The 15345-nt window shown below is 43.7% G+C and overlaps 1 protein-coding gene across 8 annotated transcripts in view; it reads right to left on the bottom strand.

The window, feature by feature from the left end:
* Positions 1-15345, bottom strand: part of JAKMIP1 (janus kinase and microtubule interacting protein 1) — a 1798968-nt gene that overhangs the window by 1197891 nt on the left and 585732 nt on the right. For all 8 annotated transcript variants that reach the window (XM_069203057.1, XM_069203080.1, XM_069203046.1 and 5 more), the window contains one exon: positions 2109-2603. In XM_069203057.1, coding sequence (XP_069059158.1) covers positions 2109-2603 — 495 coding nt within the window. The remainder of the gene's footprint in view (positions 1-2108; positions 2604-15345) is intronic.

Here is a 15345-nt window from a genome sequence, read left to right on the forward strand (position 1 = left end):
CGGCTCCATTCGGAGCTGGCTTCCTCGTGGGAAGGGGTTTCCCGCTGGGCTGGCGGGCGGCCTTCTGGCGGTCGCCCGCCAGCCCAGCGGGAAAGCCTGAATGGCCTCCGCGGTCAAGGCCATATGGCGGTTCCCGCCAGGCGGGCGGCGACCGCCGCCCACCGGCCTCAGAATGAGGCCCTTAGTCTCCAATAGAATGTTGGCCTCATCTCCAACCTTAAGGCAATCAATTACCACCAGTTCAACATGTTATTGCGTCACTAAAGGGGTCTAGGAAGTCATAAGGAATCATTATTTGGAAGGGGCGTCTTCAGGTTACCCCTCGCACATGGCAATTCCTCATGGTATGTGTTGAAAATGGCCCTTTCTGTAGGGTCTTGCTAAGACTTTTTGCCTTCCTCCACCCCTTTTTTGCTGAATTCGTTTTTATTGACTTTAGTACTCTGAGCACTTTACCGCTGCTAAACAGTGCTAAAGTGCATGTGCTTCCGGCTTAAAGCATGGTAACACTGCCATATACCCAATTGGCATATTTAATTTACTTAACAGGTCCCAATGAAGTGCACTACATGTGCCCAGGGCATGTAAATTAAATGCTATTAGTGGGCCTGCAGCACTGATTGTGCAACCCACCTAAGTAGCTCTTTAAACATGTCTCAAACCTGCCCTTGCAGAATCTGTGTGTGCATGTTTGAACTGTCACTTCGGCCTTGCAAAGTAAACCTTTTGCCATGCCCAAACCTTCCTATTTCTTATATATAGGTCACTTCTTATGTAGGACCCAAGTAGTCCCAAGGACAGGGTGCAGTGTATTTAAAAAGTCAGACATGTACTTTTAAGTTTTCCATGGCTTGGTGGTGAACGCTTAAATTATTTTTTCATCACGGCAAGGCATACCTATCCCATAGGTTAACATTGGGATTACCTTATTACAACGTATGGTGAAGTCAGAATTTAAATTGCAATCCTGAAAATGTAATTTTTAGAAAGTTGACATTTTCTTGCTTTAGCCATTTGGTGCCTGCTGCCTGTCTCTGATCACTTGTCTGGGGTGGGTAACAGCTGGGCTTTGTGTATTCCCCCTCAACAGTCACACACAATGTGAGCTTAGGTGTGATGTGAAGGTCCATCCTGGGAGGATGAGAGGGAGATGCTGGGCACAGCCTCACTAACATCTGAATAGGATGTGTCCTGTCCCCACACAAAGGGCTGCATAGCTCCATGTTGTGTGTTTGGAGCCAGGGCAGGAAGGGCAGGACCTCTGTGCAATTCAAAAGCCTATCTGTGAAGTCTCTCCCACTTCAAAGGTCCAACTGGATATAAGTACTGGACCACTGACACCACCAACTCACTCCACTTCTGGACTTGAAGATACTCTGCCAGGAACAAGGACTGCTGTACTGCTGAAGGCCTGCCACTCTGCTGGTCTGCTGTGATCACTTGTAACTGCTGCCCTATTGCCTGGGAGTGAGATGGACTGGACCTGAGTCTCTCCAACCCGAAACCCAGACTGATTCCAAGGGCTAGTTGGCTGGCTCCGGATCTGAAGTCTCAGTGACATAACAGACTTAAAAATACAAAGATTACTTTAACTAAAAGCATTCACAGAATTGGTGGTCTCCTGACCTCAGCAGGCCACCATTCCTGTGATGGTGGCGATTCCTAATGGGTTGCAAATTACAACCTAGCTCATTACAATTCATGAGGCATGTCGATTTGCGACCCACTAGGAATCACTGCTTTAAAATCAAAACTTTCACACATTAATAATTCCGATTTCCAAATTACTATTCTGTAAATCGCTATTATTAATCTTAATACAGATGGCCCCACACCATTTACTTCCATTTAAACCTCTCAACAATTCCAACGACTCCTAATGCCATGTCTCTTATGTTATGTCATGTTATGTTATGTTAAGTAACAAAATATTCTTACAAACTAGGTTTTGCAGGGAAAGGTTTGCAGGAATTTTTGTTTACACATGAAAAACTTCACAATCACTTCGCGAAACTATGAGAGCAGTTTTTAAATTTTGTACACTATAAGAACATGCTCTAAAAACTCAAACGGTAAACAGAAAACAAAAGAGGTATGTTTCAACCTACCAGTCTGCGAATGTCTCGCTCAGACTCCCGCTTTATTCTATTAACTTCATCCTGATGAGACTGGTAGGCAGAGCGCAGGTCAGCAGCCTTCATCTTGTCGGAGTGCATTATGTTGTTTAAGGTTTCTTCTAACTGCTTTTTGCCAGATTTTAACTCTAAGATCTCCTGCTGCATCTTGATACGCTCACCATCGAATACTTTCCTGGCTTCTTCTCTTGCTTCATTTAGCAAAGCTGTTTTAACTTTGTCTGCTGCGCCATCTCTAAGTACATTCAACATTGAGTGGATGCGCTGAATTTCACTGTCCTTAATTTTTACCATGCGAGCAACTTCCAGCTCATGTTGACGAATTAAGCCCTCCCGAACAGCTTGGAGTTCCTTCATTTTCTCTTCATGAAGTTTAGCTTTTAGCTCGGAAATGTACGCTGTGTGTTTGTGCTGGTCCAGCTCCCTTTCCTGCTTAACCTCTTGAAGCTTTTCCCTCAACTTACCGACCTGAAAAAAAAATATTCAACTGATTGAAATCGCGACAAATAAATAGGTGATAACACATATTAAGGATTAGGCACGCAATTTGACCCAAATAACAGTTTCTATACCAACACTATTCCTTGGTGGATCAATAAAACAAATCTACATTGATCTTATTTTGTATTTATGTTAATGCACCAAAAATGGAACACAACAGCTACATATTTTGGCCTAAACATTTGTCTTTGAGGAAATATGTTGCTTGTTTTTATTATCTTATGGGCTCAAAATGTATTAAGACCTGGAAGTCCATTCTACATACAATTTTTCCTTATCAATCTGGTGGCAAAGTTGTGACAGGAAATAAAAAATACCTTCCTCTTGATCCAAAAGACAAATAAACGAATCCCACCAAGGGTGTATGTAGTCTGGCGGTCGTCTCAACATAACCAGGACACTGGCAAAACTGCTACGGCCAACCTTCTTTCTTCTTTGCAGAGAACAGCCAGTGCCTAAGAGTTCACCGCAGCTGGCACCTCCAACAGCCCTGACAGTGTTGCCGAATGCCAGTACCTGCATTGCCTTTGTCTTAGATTTATACTTTTTTATAAAAATACTGCACTGATAAATTCAGCTTTAAAATGGACGATTAAGGACATCATGTTGAGTAATCCTATAAATATGTGCCTGTGTTTAAAAATAAGTGCCAGTACTGAGCACTGTAAAACACCATCACAAATTAAGCACTGCACATAGCCCTACCACTTAAATAAACGAGACCCAAATTCACTGCATTATTTTCCTGTGATTCCTTGTCTTATTCCAGACATTCAATAGTAAATCAAATTTAAAATTGAAAGCAGGCCTCAACTATTCACAGAAAGTGTCACTTCGATTTCTTGCTACAAGTGTAGTTGTTTCGATAAAAATGTTTACTCGTCCTCATTATGTGGTTTCAGGAACGCTTGCTTTCAAATGGAAATGTGAGGAAATCTTTGAATAACACCAATCTGAGTTATTTTCTTCGCTGCTGGCTTCAACCTTTGCCTATTCCTTTAAATCTTCCCATGCAAGGAGCATCCCTGCTATCACGCAACAAGAAAAATTCGTTATTTTGCATGTTTGGGACACATTTAGGGCCCGATTATGAGTTTGGCGGGTGAAAACACTCGTCCGCTAAAGTCCCAATGGGGTGGTTGCCACCGTGCTGGCTACCTCCCCGCCAGCCCCATGAAGACTTTCCGTCTGGGCTGACTACAAAAACTAGGTTTCCGCTGGTCAGCCCATCTGCAAAATGGCTGCAGCATTGTCGCCTGCTCGCAATCAAGCCGACGGCAATGCTTCTACCCGCAGTGGGAACCAGAAACCTATACAGCAGACAGTGCGCATTACAAGGGTGCTGGGCATGGGCAGTGCAGGGGCTCCCCTGTGGCCCCCTGCACCTGTTCTCGGCCACAGGGGAGCCTGTTCTCGGTGAAACCACCCTGAAAATGCCTGTCGGAGAACCAAGTTGTAATTAGCAGGGCGGCGCTGACTTCAGCGTCGTCCTGGCTGATTTCAACCTGCACTGCCGTCCGCCCATTGGGATCTCTGATCCCGGCAGAGATGGTGGTAGCTTGGCCGGGCTGCCTGGCAACCTCGTAATGTGGCGGTTAGACCGCCACACTCGTAATTAGGCTCTAAGTCTACAGAGAAGCAAACTACTGCTCTATACAGCTGTAATCTGGAATATCGAGTAACAAAGTAGGAATCCCTATTAGAAAATCGTAAATAAGAAATCCCATGCTATTTGTGACAATGGGCCAGTTTTCCATTGGCAAAAGGGATGTGTGTGCTCTATTGCACTTTAAAAAAGCATTTTGGGTGCCTTTTTTTAAATTTTACTTGAAGTCGAAGGTAACTGCATTTCCTAACTGCCCAATACGCATTACTTTAATTACTTGATTGGTTACTAGACCTCCTTCCGGTAGGATTTCTTGGAAATACTGCCTGTCTTCTCTAGGCAGTTTATCGACAAACCTGTTTAGCGAATCCCAGAGAGATCGATCGTATCTTCCTAGATCCACTAGATCTCTTTATAAGGGAAGCAGAGGTACTGTAGGAAAGTGCCACTGTTGGCATGGTTTCCCCCCACACAAACACTTTTTGCCTAGTGTTGATGCCAACTTTGATTGAAAGTGGGCTGGGACCCTGCTAACCAGGCCTCAGCCCCAGCGTTCTTGCCCTAAAACTGTACCTGTGTTTAGACAATTGGCACAACCTTGGCACAGAGTTAAGTCCCTTGTAAAAGGTACCTATGGTACCAAGGGCCCAGTGGCCAGGGAAGGTCTCTAATGCCACCCTAGGGGACCTCTCGCCGAGCACATACACATTGCCTGGCAGCTTGAGTGTGCTGGTGAGGAGAAAAATACAAAGTCGACATGGCATCCCTCTCAGGGTGCCATGCCCACAAATCTCTGCCTGTGTCATAGGTAAGTCACCCCTCTAGCAGGCCTTACAGCCCTAAGGGAGGGTGCACTATACCAGATGTGAGGGCATAGCTGCATGAGCAATGTGCCCCTACAGTGTCCAAGTCCATCCTTAGACATTTTAAGTGCAGTGTAGCCATATTGAGTATATGGTCTGGGAGTTTGTCATTACGAACTCCACAGCTCCATAATGGCTTCACTGAATCCTGAAAAAGTTTGGTATCAAACTTCTCAGCACAATAAACCCACACTGATGCCAGTGTGGGATTTATTGACAAATGCACACAGAGGGCATTTTCGAGATGCCCCCTGTATGTTAGCCAAACTGCTAGTGTAGGACTGACCAATCTGTGCCAGCCTGCCACGTTCAGACAAGTTTCTGACCACATGGGGTGAGTGCCTTTGGGCACTCTGTGTTCGGAAACAAAGCCTGTCCAGGTTGGAGGTGCTTCACACCTCCCCTTACAGGAACTGTAACACCTGGCTGTGAGTCTCAAAAGCTCAAGCCTCGATTTCAGTGCCCCAGGGCACTCCAGCTAGTGGAGATGCCCGCCCACCGGACAAAGCCCCACTTTTGGCAGCAAGTCCGGCGGGAAAATTAGGGATAACAGGCCACCCCATCCAGGACCACCCCTAAGGTGACCAGAGCTGAGGTGACCCCCTCCCTGCAGAATCCTCCATCTTGGTTTGGAGGACAGGGACCAATTGGATTAGGTTTGTGCCCCCATCCCCAAAGTGAGTGGGCCCAAGGAGGGTGTAGCCACCTTCAGGGACAGTAGCCAATCTAGGATTTAAGGGCCTCCCTGAACCCAGCTCACCAGATTTCTGGTGACCTAACAAGAAGAAGAAGGACTGCTAAGCTGAAACCCCATCAGGGAATAAGGAAGATGACAACTGCTTTGGCCCCAGCCTACCAGCCCGTCTCCTGCTTCAAAGAACCTGCAAAAGTCCAGCGACGCATCATGCGGGACCAATAACCTCTGCCCAACTCCAGAGGACTGCCCTGCACCCAAAAGGACCAAGGACTCTCGAGGTCAGCGGCTCTGTCTATGAAAATCTACAGCCAAGGACTCCCACCTCACTCGAGATGCGTGAGTCCTGACCCCTGTGCACCCGACGCCCATGGCCTGTGTCCATGTGGTCCACCCAGCAAGAGAGGATCCCAGGCGACTGCGAGCAAGTGCCCACCCTCGGTTGATCTCGCCACCCCTCCACGATGACGCCTGCAGAGGGAATCCCGAAGACACCCCTGACCGCGAAGCTCCGGACAAAGATATCCGACACCTAAAGACAGACTCCACCCGCAGCCCCCAGGCCTTGGAGAACCTGACTCCCAGTGCCTCTACGTTCAGCACGCGGCCCTCCTCCCTGTCCGACCAGTGGTGTGTCCCCGGCCCCCCCCCAGACCTCACCTGCAGCCTCTGAGTGAGCCCCCGGGGTCTCCTCATAGACCAGCATTGGAAACCCGACGTCCTGTTTGCACCCTGCACAGGGCTGCCCCTGTGCCTCTGTGAGTGTGTGTTTGGTGCCTACTTGAGCCCCTCCAGTGATCTTTCAAACTCTCCAAGCTGGGAGTACTTATCTGCAGGCAGGCCTGATTCCGGGTACCCCTGTCTCCATAGGAGCCCACATTAAATTGCTCACCCAACTGGTGGACTTCCTAAAACCCGGAGACTGAAACTGTAACTGTTGTGCTTACCTGTAAACCGATATAACTTTTCTTCCTCAAGAGAAACTGTTTCTGAAAATTGCACTGTGTCCATTTTTTAAATAGATTATTACCAGTTTTTTCAAAAACTGTATTACTTTGATATAGTATATACAGAGCCAACTTCCTACAGGTACCATACATCTTTCTCCCCAAAGAGCCCAGATATTAGCTTTCCTTATCTGGAGGAACTGTTGATGAGGATGCCACTGAATGGGTTTTCCTGGCTGCAGCTAGAATGACAGAGTGCGGCAGAGGATCGGTTTTGAGAAATAATAGGTCCTGGTCTGGGGCCTTGTATTTCTTTAGAATTCTTGCCGGTGCTGCACGTACGCTTGCTGGTGTGAGAAATGTATCCATGACTGGTTACAAAAGCCTTGGAAGCAGAGGAAGGAGCTGCCTTGAAATGCAGCGATGGTGCAGAGTTTCAAGTATTACAGACTATGACGCTGCAGGTTCAGGGAGGTCTATATTAAGCGTATGAGCTCCTCTGACCAACACTTAAAGGTGTTTATGTCATCCAATGGAGAGACTCTTTCCGGAGGAGTGACTGTTAAAGTAAGTGAATAGTCCTTAATAGAAGACAGAGATGCAGTAGACCAGGAAGATGATCTGTGCCTTTGGTGATGGGATCGAGAGCTTCGAGATCTCCTGGAAAATTAAGGTGATTTTGGTCTGGATGCTTGAGGCAATCTACTCCTTGTGCATGACAGAGGAGTCCTGCACCTTTTTTGGGGTGCGGGGTGACTTATAGAAGATGGTGCTGTTGCTCGCTTGGTTGGAGGCGTTGGTGATGGTGTCCTTGGAAGGGATCTTGAGGAAGAATGCATCCGCAAGTATTGTGAGCCGTGAGATTGATGGGCCGGGCTCTTGTTAAGACTCTCCAACCATCTTGGCGACAGATTTTTAGGTGAGACTTGTCCTGAATGTGACAAGGCTCTTGAGGAAGCGAGAGAGGACCTCCTTGATATGGTTGTTATAGGGTAATTTTTTGAGGCATCGACGTTGTTAAAGTAGCAGTAGGTGAAGTTGTCTTTGCTGGTGGTTGATGTGCTGCCATTGATCAATGACATGGAGAACATGAACGGTCTTGTTTCAACGGCGAAGTTTGTTTCAACGCTGACCAAACATTTGAGGTGTGTCGCGACGTCGAACGACAGTGCACTGTTGCGGAAGGAGAATTCTCATATCTTGACGTTAAGTGTGATGCCACTGGTGGTGTGTATATCGTCGTCGAACAACGCTTCATTACCATCGACGAAGAAACCGATCTTTGCCTTGATTTGTGTGACGTTGCGATCTTTGACGTTAATTGCTTCGATGCCAATGGGTTATGGTGTGCCCTCAACGGTGGTGCTGGCTCGACGTCAAGGGGTGGGTGACCGCCAACAGAGACTTATCTTTTGAAGTCAACTGTGTTTTCGACGTCATGTCCCTTGACGTTGCGTGTATTGCCATTGACGGAGTGCTTCTCGACGTTGGTTGACGACGTTGATGCAACGACAATGGAACTGATGACGCTGACGGTAAACAAACAGGTATTTTCCTACCTGCTGAGGTAGATCTTGCTCGCTGTTTTACTGTAACACTTTTTTCTCTGGAGACCATCTTATGAAGAGAGGTGGATGTTGTCTCCTCCCTCTCTTGTAGGCCATAGAGACAAATCCTTTCTCTGTCTTTCAATGTTCTTTTTGAAAGATTATGGCAGTGGTTGCAGGTCTCAGGACAGTGGCTTTGAGGCAAGCACACTATGCAGACTGAGCGTGGATCAATCTGAGCCTTCTTTTTGCCACATGCAGGGCATTTTACAAAAAGGGAAGGCATTTTTTTGAGAAAAAGATGTAAGCTGACTCAGAAAATGAAAAAAGACGTTGAGTAAAATGTAGAAAATAATATTATTATAAAAAAATTCCTGGTTAAAAACTCCAGCTATCACCTCACTCTCACCTCTGAGACATGGAGGGATACTGGAGGTTTTCAGGGCCTTAAAGGCACGGTGCCAGTTTTAAGTTCTGCTATGTTAATTTGGATGCAGCCTATTAGCTAATAATGCCTTTATATTTCCATTGCAGTTTTCTCTCTATAAGAGGTTGCTACTGTTTTCTATGCTGTCTTCTATGGTTACAGAAGTGTTTTAACTCTAGTGGAAGAGTTTTATTAAAGAAAAACTTTACAAAAAGAGAGCATTTTTAGCCTGTTTGTCAACATAGGTTGCAAGATTCCTTACACATTCTCTACACAATTTTTGCTTTTACATATACATTTATCTAAGATATATACATGTGTGTTTATATGTGCTGCGGGGTCCCCGCACGTGGGCAGGAATATTCAGTGCTTATGACTATTGATGAGGATCCCCTGGAAGAGAAATGCTTTGTACATCTGAATAGGAATCGTAGGTAATCTCTATTTGCGATAACCTATTCAGAGGATCGTAAATTGCGATTTCTACTGTGAAGATATCCCAATTGTGATTCTCTAAAGGGCTTTGTACAGCTAAAAAGCCCATTTTGCATTTCTTAACATCCCGAAATAGTGATTCAGAGCGTTAAGAAATGCAAAATGGCTTTGTTCATCTGATCCCTAGTTCCTTTACAACACAACTCCTAAATTGAGTTCTACTGTTGTTATTGTATCCCTGCTCATCATGCTCCATGAATTACCATGTACTGGCTATTGTCAATAAAATGTTGTCCTTAAAAGATCTGGCTAGATGGGGGCCACCGGTTACCACAGTTGTGCCCAATGGACTCAAGCTTGACCAACTTCTCAGACAAGATGAAATTGCTATTGCTCTTCAGGATATGAACTTCAGTAAAAGCTCTGGTTCAGATGGCTTCCCTGTTGAATACTATTACCGTTTTCAATCAAGCTTGATCCCTTCCGGACATTTACCAGGAGGCAAGTACAAATTCTCACTTCCCCCTCAGAACTTGTGTTACCAAACACTGTGGTCCTATACAAACCAGGTCGCCCCACCCCCAGATCTCTGTGCGTCGTACCGACCATTAGGTCTCATCTATACAGAAATTAAAATGTATGCTACAGCCCTGATGAATATACTCTGTTAAACACTACTGCATTTAGTCCATTCTGACTAGTGTAATTTTGTACCACATTACAGAACCAGACACTATATCCGTAGAGCCCATATGGTCCTTGCACACCTCTACGACCTAAATGACCCCAGCGTCCTAATTTCGAGAAGGCCTTTGACTTAGTGTTGATGAAAATAAGGTTTGGGCCTATGTCCGCATACTATACTTGCACCCATGTGCCAAGTTCAATTCAAGTTCTACTTCCATGGCAGTCCGCACTGAAATGGATCGGAGGGAATCAGAGGATTAGGAATGCCCCTAGGGGTAGGTAGATGGCTACAACTTTCAGCCTCTCACAAGGGATGTCTTAGGTGGGACCTCAATGGCATCTCCACAGTGGGGGATGACTGGCAGGGCTCACATCTAAAATGTTTCTAAGACCTTCAAACTGATTTCTCATTACAGAAATTCCAATTCTATTGTAAATTACAACTATGTCATGGCCTTCTCCCACATCGGGGTGCCCTCTGAGATGTACCTGATTTTAACCAGATTGAAGCAAAATTCTTTATGAGCCCTAGAAGAAAAGGAGGTATATCCTGGATCTATATAACACTGGTGATCAACCCTCAAGACCTCTTTGTTATCTTAAAGGCTCGCTGGTAGGTTTGGCTGGGGCAATTACAGGACTCGATTGGAGAGGCACCTGTATGTCCCCTAGGGTGTTGGTCATCTCCTCAAGACTTCTGCTTATCCAACTTAAGTACCTTCACATGGCCTTCATCATGCCCTTGAGAGTGTGCTGGGCAAACAGGTTGACTGCACCTGCCTGTTATTGTTGTACTGAAAAACAAGCATATTCTTTCTATGTGGTATGGAAGTATCCTCCTATTATGCAGTATTGGCACGGTGTGTTCACTTCTCTCTCACAGCTACTTGAAGCTCCGGTGGACCTACCTCCAAGTGTTGCACTGTTTGGCATCACTGAGATTTCTGGGGGAACTGGGGGAAATTGCATCCTTATCGGCACTGGAACAGTGCTCGGCAAAAGGGACCTAACCAAATATTGGAATTCCCTGTCCCCTCCCTCCTTGGGCTAGTGTGGTTACCAGGAAGAACCAATCTATCTCTCTAAGGGGTGTCCTAATAAACATAAGAAAGTGTGGGGCAAATGATGGGCATATCATGGACTATGCTACTATATACATCTGGACTTACCGGTCTATGCTCTTCATTTAATACTAAAGTAGTATACTGGTAATGTGTCTAATGTGTTCTCACTGATTAACTTTAAAATAATAACATCTGAATATGAAAAACAGATTTGGCTATATTAATTGGGATATTGATGGCCATCATCCAGGTCACCACTAATGTTTTAGGAGACTCATATCTTGGCATTGCCTGAGCATTTCTTTCAAACAAGACCATGTTACATCTGCAATGGTGGCTTCAGCAAAAGGAATTATGAAACGGGCAATTAAAATTTAAGCAGTGAACTAAAAGTCTTTATATAATTACACTCCTGCCTTTGTGTCAGGGAGTGCACTTCTGTTCCTTTTACTCTGTAATCTGTTGATCAAAATAAAAATCACTGTTCTTATTGGTTGTCTAAAACAATGTAACAAAGAAAAACAATGTATTGGCAGCCTTGTACAAAAGTCTCCATTCAAGTGGAAAGTCTATCAGATCAAGAACATTCTATGCATGTGATGTATAACATTGATTTGTGCTTACATATTGCAGAATTTTAATTCCAATCGTTTCTTTCAGGGTTAATATATTTGCTTCCTAGTCAATCCCCATCCTCCTTGTCTCTATACTAAGACTGAAAGAACTGGCCCTGACGGCAGCTACTATTCTTTTCGAGTATTAGTACATCCTGGCCCAGTTTGGAATGCCTTACGTGACACAGTCTTGGTTTTTATTCAAGTTAAATTGGGCAGAAAGTACTGTGACACTTTAAAAATACCTCGCTCACCACAATTGTATGTAAGATAAAGAAAACAAACCAATGGATGACAATGGCTGTCCAAAAAATCCTTTTTTGTTTTTGATTATAAGTCATGCGTAGCAGATTTACCATATGGATTTACATTCTGAGTGGGTTGGTGTTTCTGCGCCGTATTTCTGGTGTCTGAACATCGGACCCCATTTTGAAGGTCTTAATTCTGTCTGAAAAAAGTACATGAGGCTTTGGCTGCAGCAACAGTCAACCTTCTTTCCCCATTTTCTCCTGATATGCAATGATCTACCTGTCAGAATTTAGCCCCCCACACTCCCATCCACTTCTACCCTACAAGAGGGCTAACCACACATTTGCCAGCTGCTCAGAGTGGGTAAATGTTTGTGTTAAACCCCATTGAATTTGGACTTCTGTGTGGTTTTACTATCAGTAAATCCAGACCCATAAAATAATTCCCCATTCCTTGAAGTGCAGGTCGTAACCGCACAGTAATGGTGTGGCAATACCTCATGGTAACTTTTTTAATGCAGATTTATCAAACCGCCAGTACTGTGTAACTTGGATTCAGACCATTTGTGTGTTGTTCACGAGAGGCAGACTAGGGTGACCAAAGAACAAAAAAAAATTGTGCATAACAATTAAGCCAAACTGACAAACAGTCCCTTGCTTTAAGAGCACATTTATCTTAGTTTGACCAGAAGACAATACAAATCTGTTGATTCATCAGAACCTTTAGCATCTAAGGCACAAGGAGCCAGATGTACAAAGGCCTTTTGTATTTCTTAATGGGCCGAATCGCAATTTAGGTTTGTTAAGGAATGCAAAACAACCTTTTCCAAAGAACACAGGCCTTTAGGGAATCGCCAAATGCGATTTTCACACTGTAGAAATTGCATTTTGCGATTCCCTAAAAGGCAAATCACAAATAGGGTTTTCCTATTTACGATTTCTTGGCACATGTACAAAGAATTTTCAAAATGCAAAATGAGCATTTAGGAAATACTTCAAGTCGATGGTAACTATGTGCAACTTAAAAAGAGCACCTGAAAATGCTTTTTTTTTTAATGCAATTTAGAGCACATCTGCCCGTAGGGCAGGTGTGTTCTTCACATGTGCACCACTTTTTTCGGGGTGCAGCAAGGGGGGGGCCTTAGGCTGAACGTCACCCTTACCTTAGCATTTCCTAATTAGCAATTTCCTATTAGGAAATTGCAAATTAGAAAATGCTAAACAATTAGGCCCATAGGAACAAATAATTTGGTATTACCCAAATAGCGATTTCCTAATAGCTATTCCTACACCGTAGGAATATCTATAAGGAAATCTCTATTTTTGTACATACCATTTTCCATTTCCTAAATAGTGATTTGTAAAGCGTTGCTATTTAGGAAATGCAAAATAAGTATTTTGTATATCTGGCACTTTATTTCAAACCAGTTGAAAGGGCAATGCTGTGTTTCAATATGATTTAAACATGTATCAATAATGAATTTCATAATTAACTTCAAGTAAATTGCAAATACATTAAAAACACAACAATTAATAATATTGTTATCCAACCTCTTTTTTTACCCCACTACCTCACATTTGCTGGTTAGTCCCTTTTTGCATCTGTCAATTTCAATACCATACTTTAATTGTCAAGCGCTTGGAGAAGCAAATGCCTAATCTTCCTGTTTTGTTGAAGGAACCCTTGATTTTTATTTACTGGCTAAAGCAAAGTGTGGCCTTGAATATCAAAGAAAGAGAAAAGTGAAGGCATTAGGTTTTGTCATCAGAGATGATTGACTAAAAACATGTTCTAATTGATGAATTTTCAATGAAATAATGGAAATGTACCTTTTATGCAATCTTGTTAGATTTCCAGGCCAGCTTTGCTGTTGCGATAGCATGGAACAATTGGGTACACAATTGTTTTCTGCTATCTCATCAGTTTGCAGATAAAGTCATACATTTTCACTGTAAGATCTGGGGAAGTTGGTGGGAATAGTTTAATACACTTGTGCCTTAGAGAAAGGTCCAGAGACTTTACCCACATCGGTGCTGTTACACTCGCAAATTACCATAAATACAGTGCTAATGATGAGTGTTTTTTTTATTTTTAGTTTACTCCCTTTCTATTGTATTTCCAGTCATGTTTTGGCGACTGTATAAATCAAATAAAATGTGTTTATCAAAAAGCCATAAATTGTCTTTACAGTTAGTTTGGAATTTTTAAAAATTGACAAATTATGTTTAGCTCCTAATCAGATGCTTGAATGAATATGATTATCCCAGGATATGTAATTTAGGCAGCCTTTTAAGATCACATAGGACCTGCCACTCGAGTGCTGGTCTAAGGGTAAGGCGCTTAAAGCAAACACCACACTAATAGGTTAGAAGAAAATGACAGTTCAATGACAATGAAGGAATGGTTTCTTGCCTGTAACTCCAGTTCTCTCGTAGGGGTATTTCCATGATAGTCATAAGCACAGAATAGCTCTGCGCGCCTGCGGGGACCCCGGAGCACTGATGTGAAGCATATTTTTAAGTGCAAATACCAGCCCTTTGAAAAAGGTCTGTCAAAAACCACTTAAGAATAACACTGTGCAGCCTATGTGAACAGCTACACAGGCCAAATTGTTGAAAAGAAAGCAGCTGCAGTGTAAATTCACGTTCAAACACCTATTTATTGTAGAAATGTAATAAAAAATACATTCTCATACTTTATTTACACCTCTCATGAGAATAAAACAATGCAGGGCAGTGTAGCCCATAGGCTGCCATTATACAGAATGTAAATAGAGCTGTGCCTTTAAGAAAGTAAAGTCTTCTTGTATCCCATCATGCACAGCAAAAGGCAGTTGCCACAGTTCTTTTTGAAGGCTTGTAACCTGACATGAAGGAACAAAACGTTCGTTGGAGAACCAACCTCGATACTACTATGGCAACTTTTTCTATGTCAACTCCACCGGGGAGGAGGGAGGGTTGCTTATGACTATCATGGAAATACCCCTACGAGAGAACTGGAGTTACAGGTAAGAAACCATTCCTTCTCTCGTAGGGGATTTCCATGTATAGTCATAAGCACTGAATAGACTAGCAAGCCCATCCCCATAACCGCGGTGGAGTAGACAGAATAATACTGAAAAAACATGAATCATGCAAATAAATTCTTAAGCGAGGCCTGTCCAACCTGCGCATCTGCCCTAGCGTCTGTATCAAGGCAGTAATGCTGTGTAAAGGTATGGACCGATTTCCAAGTGGCTGCCTTGCATATCTCTGCCAAAGGAATATATTTCTCATTAAGGCCGCAGTAGCTGCCTTCCCTCTAGTAGAATGGGCTTTTGGCTTGCCACCAAGAGATTTGTTCGCTAACTGATAACACAACAGTATACATGAAACAATCCACCTGGATAATGATTGCTTAGACGTGCCCAACCCTGTTCTAACTGGGCCATAGTTAACAAAGAGCTGCTGTGATTTACGCAAGCATTTTGTCCTGTCCAAGTAAAATTTCAAAACCCTCTTTACATCCAGAGAATGCAGAGTTCTCTCAGCAGGGGTAGTTGGATTTTTAAAGAAAGTCGGTAATGAAATGGTTTGG

Source organism: Pleurodeles waltl, chromosome 1_2 (genome assembly GCF_031143425.1).
Source record: "Pleurodeles waltl isolate 20211129_DDA chromosome 1_2, aPleWal1.hap1.20221129, whole genome shotgun sequence".
Classification (NCBI taxonomy): Eukaryota; Metazoa; Chordata; class Amphibia; order Caudata; family Salamandridae; genus Pleurodeles; species Pleurodeles waltl.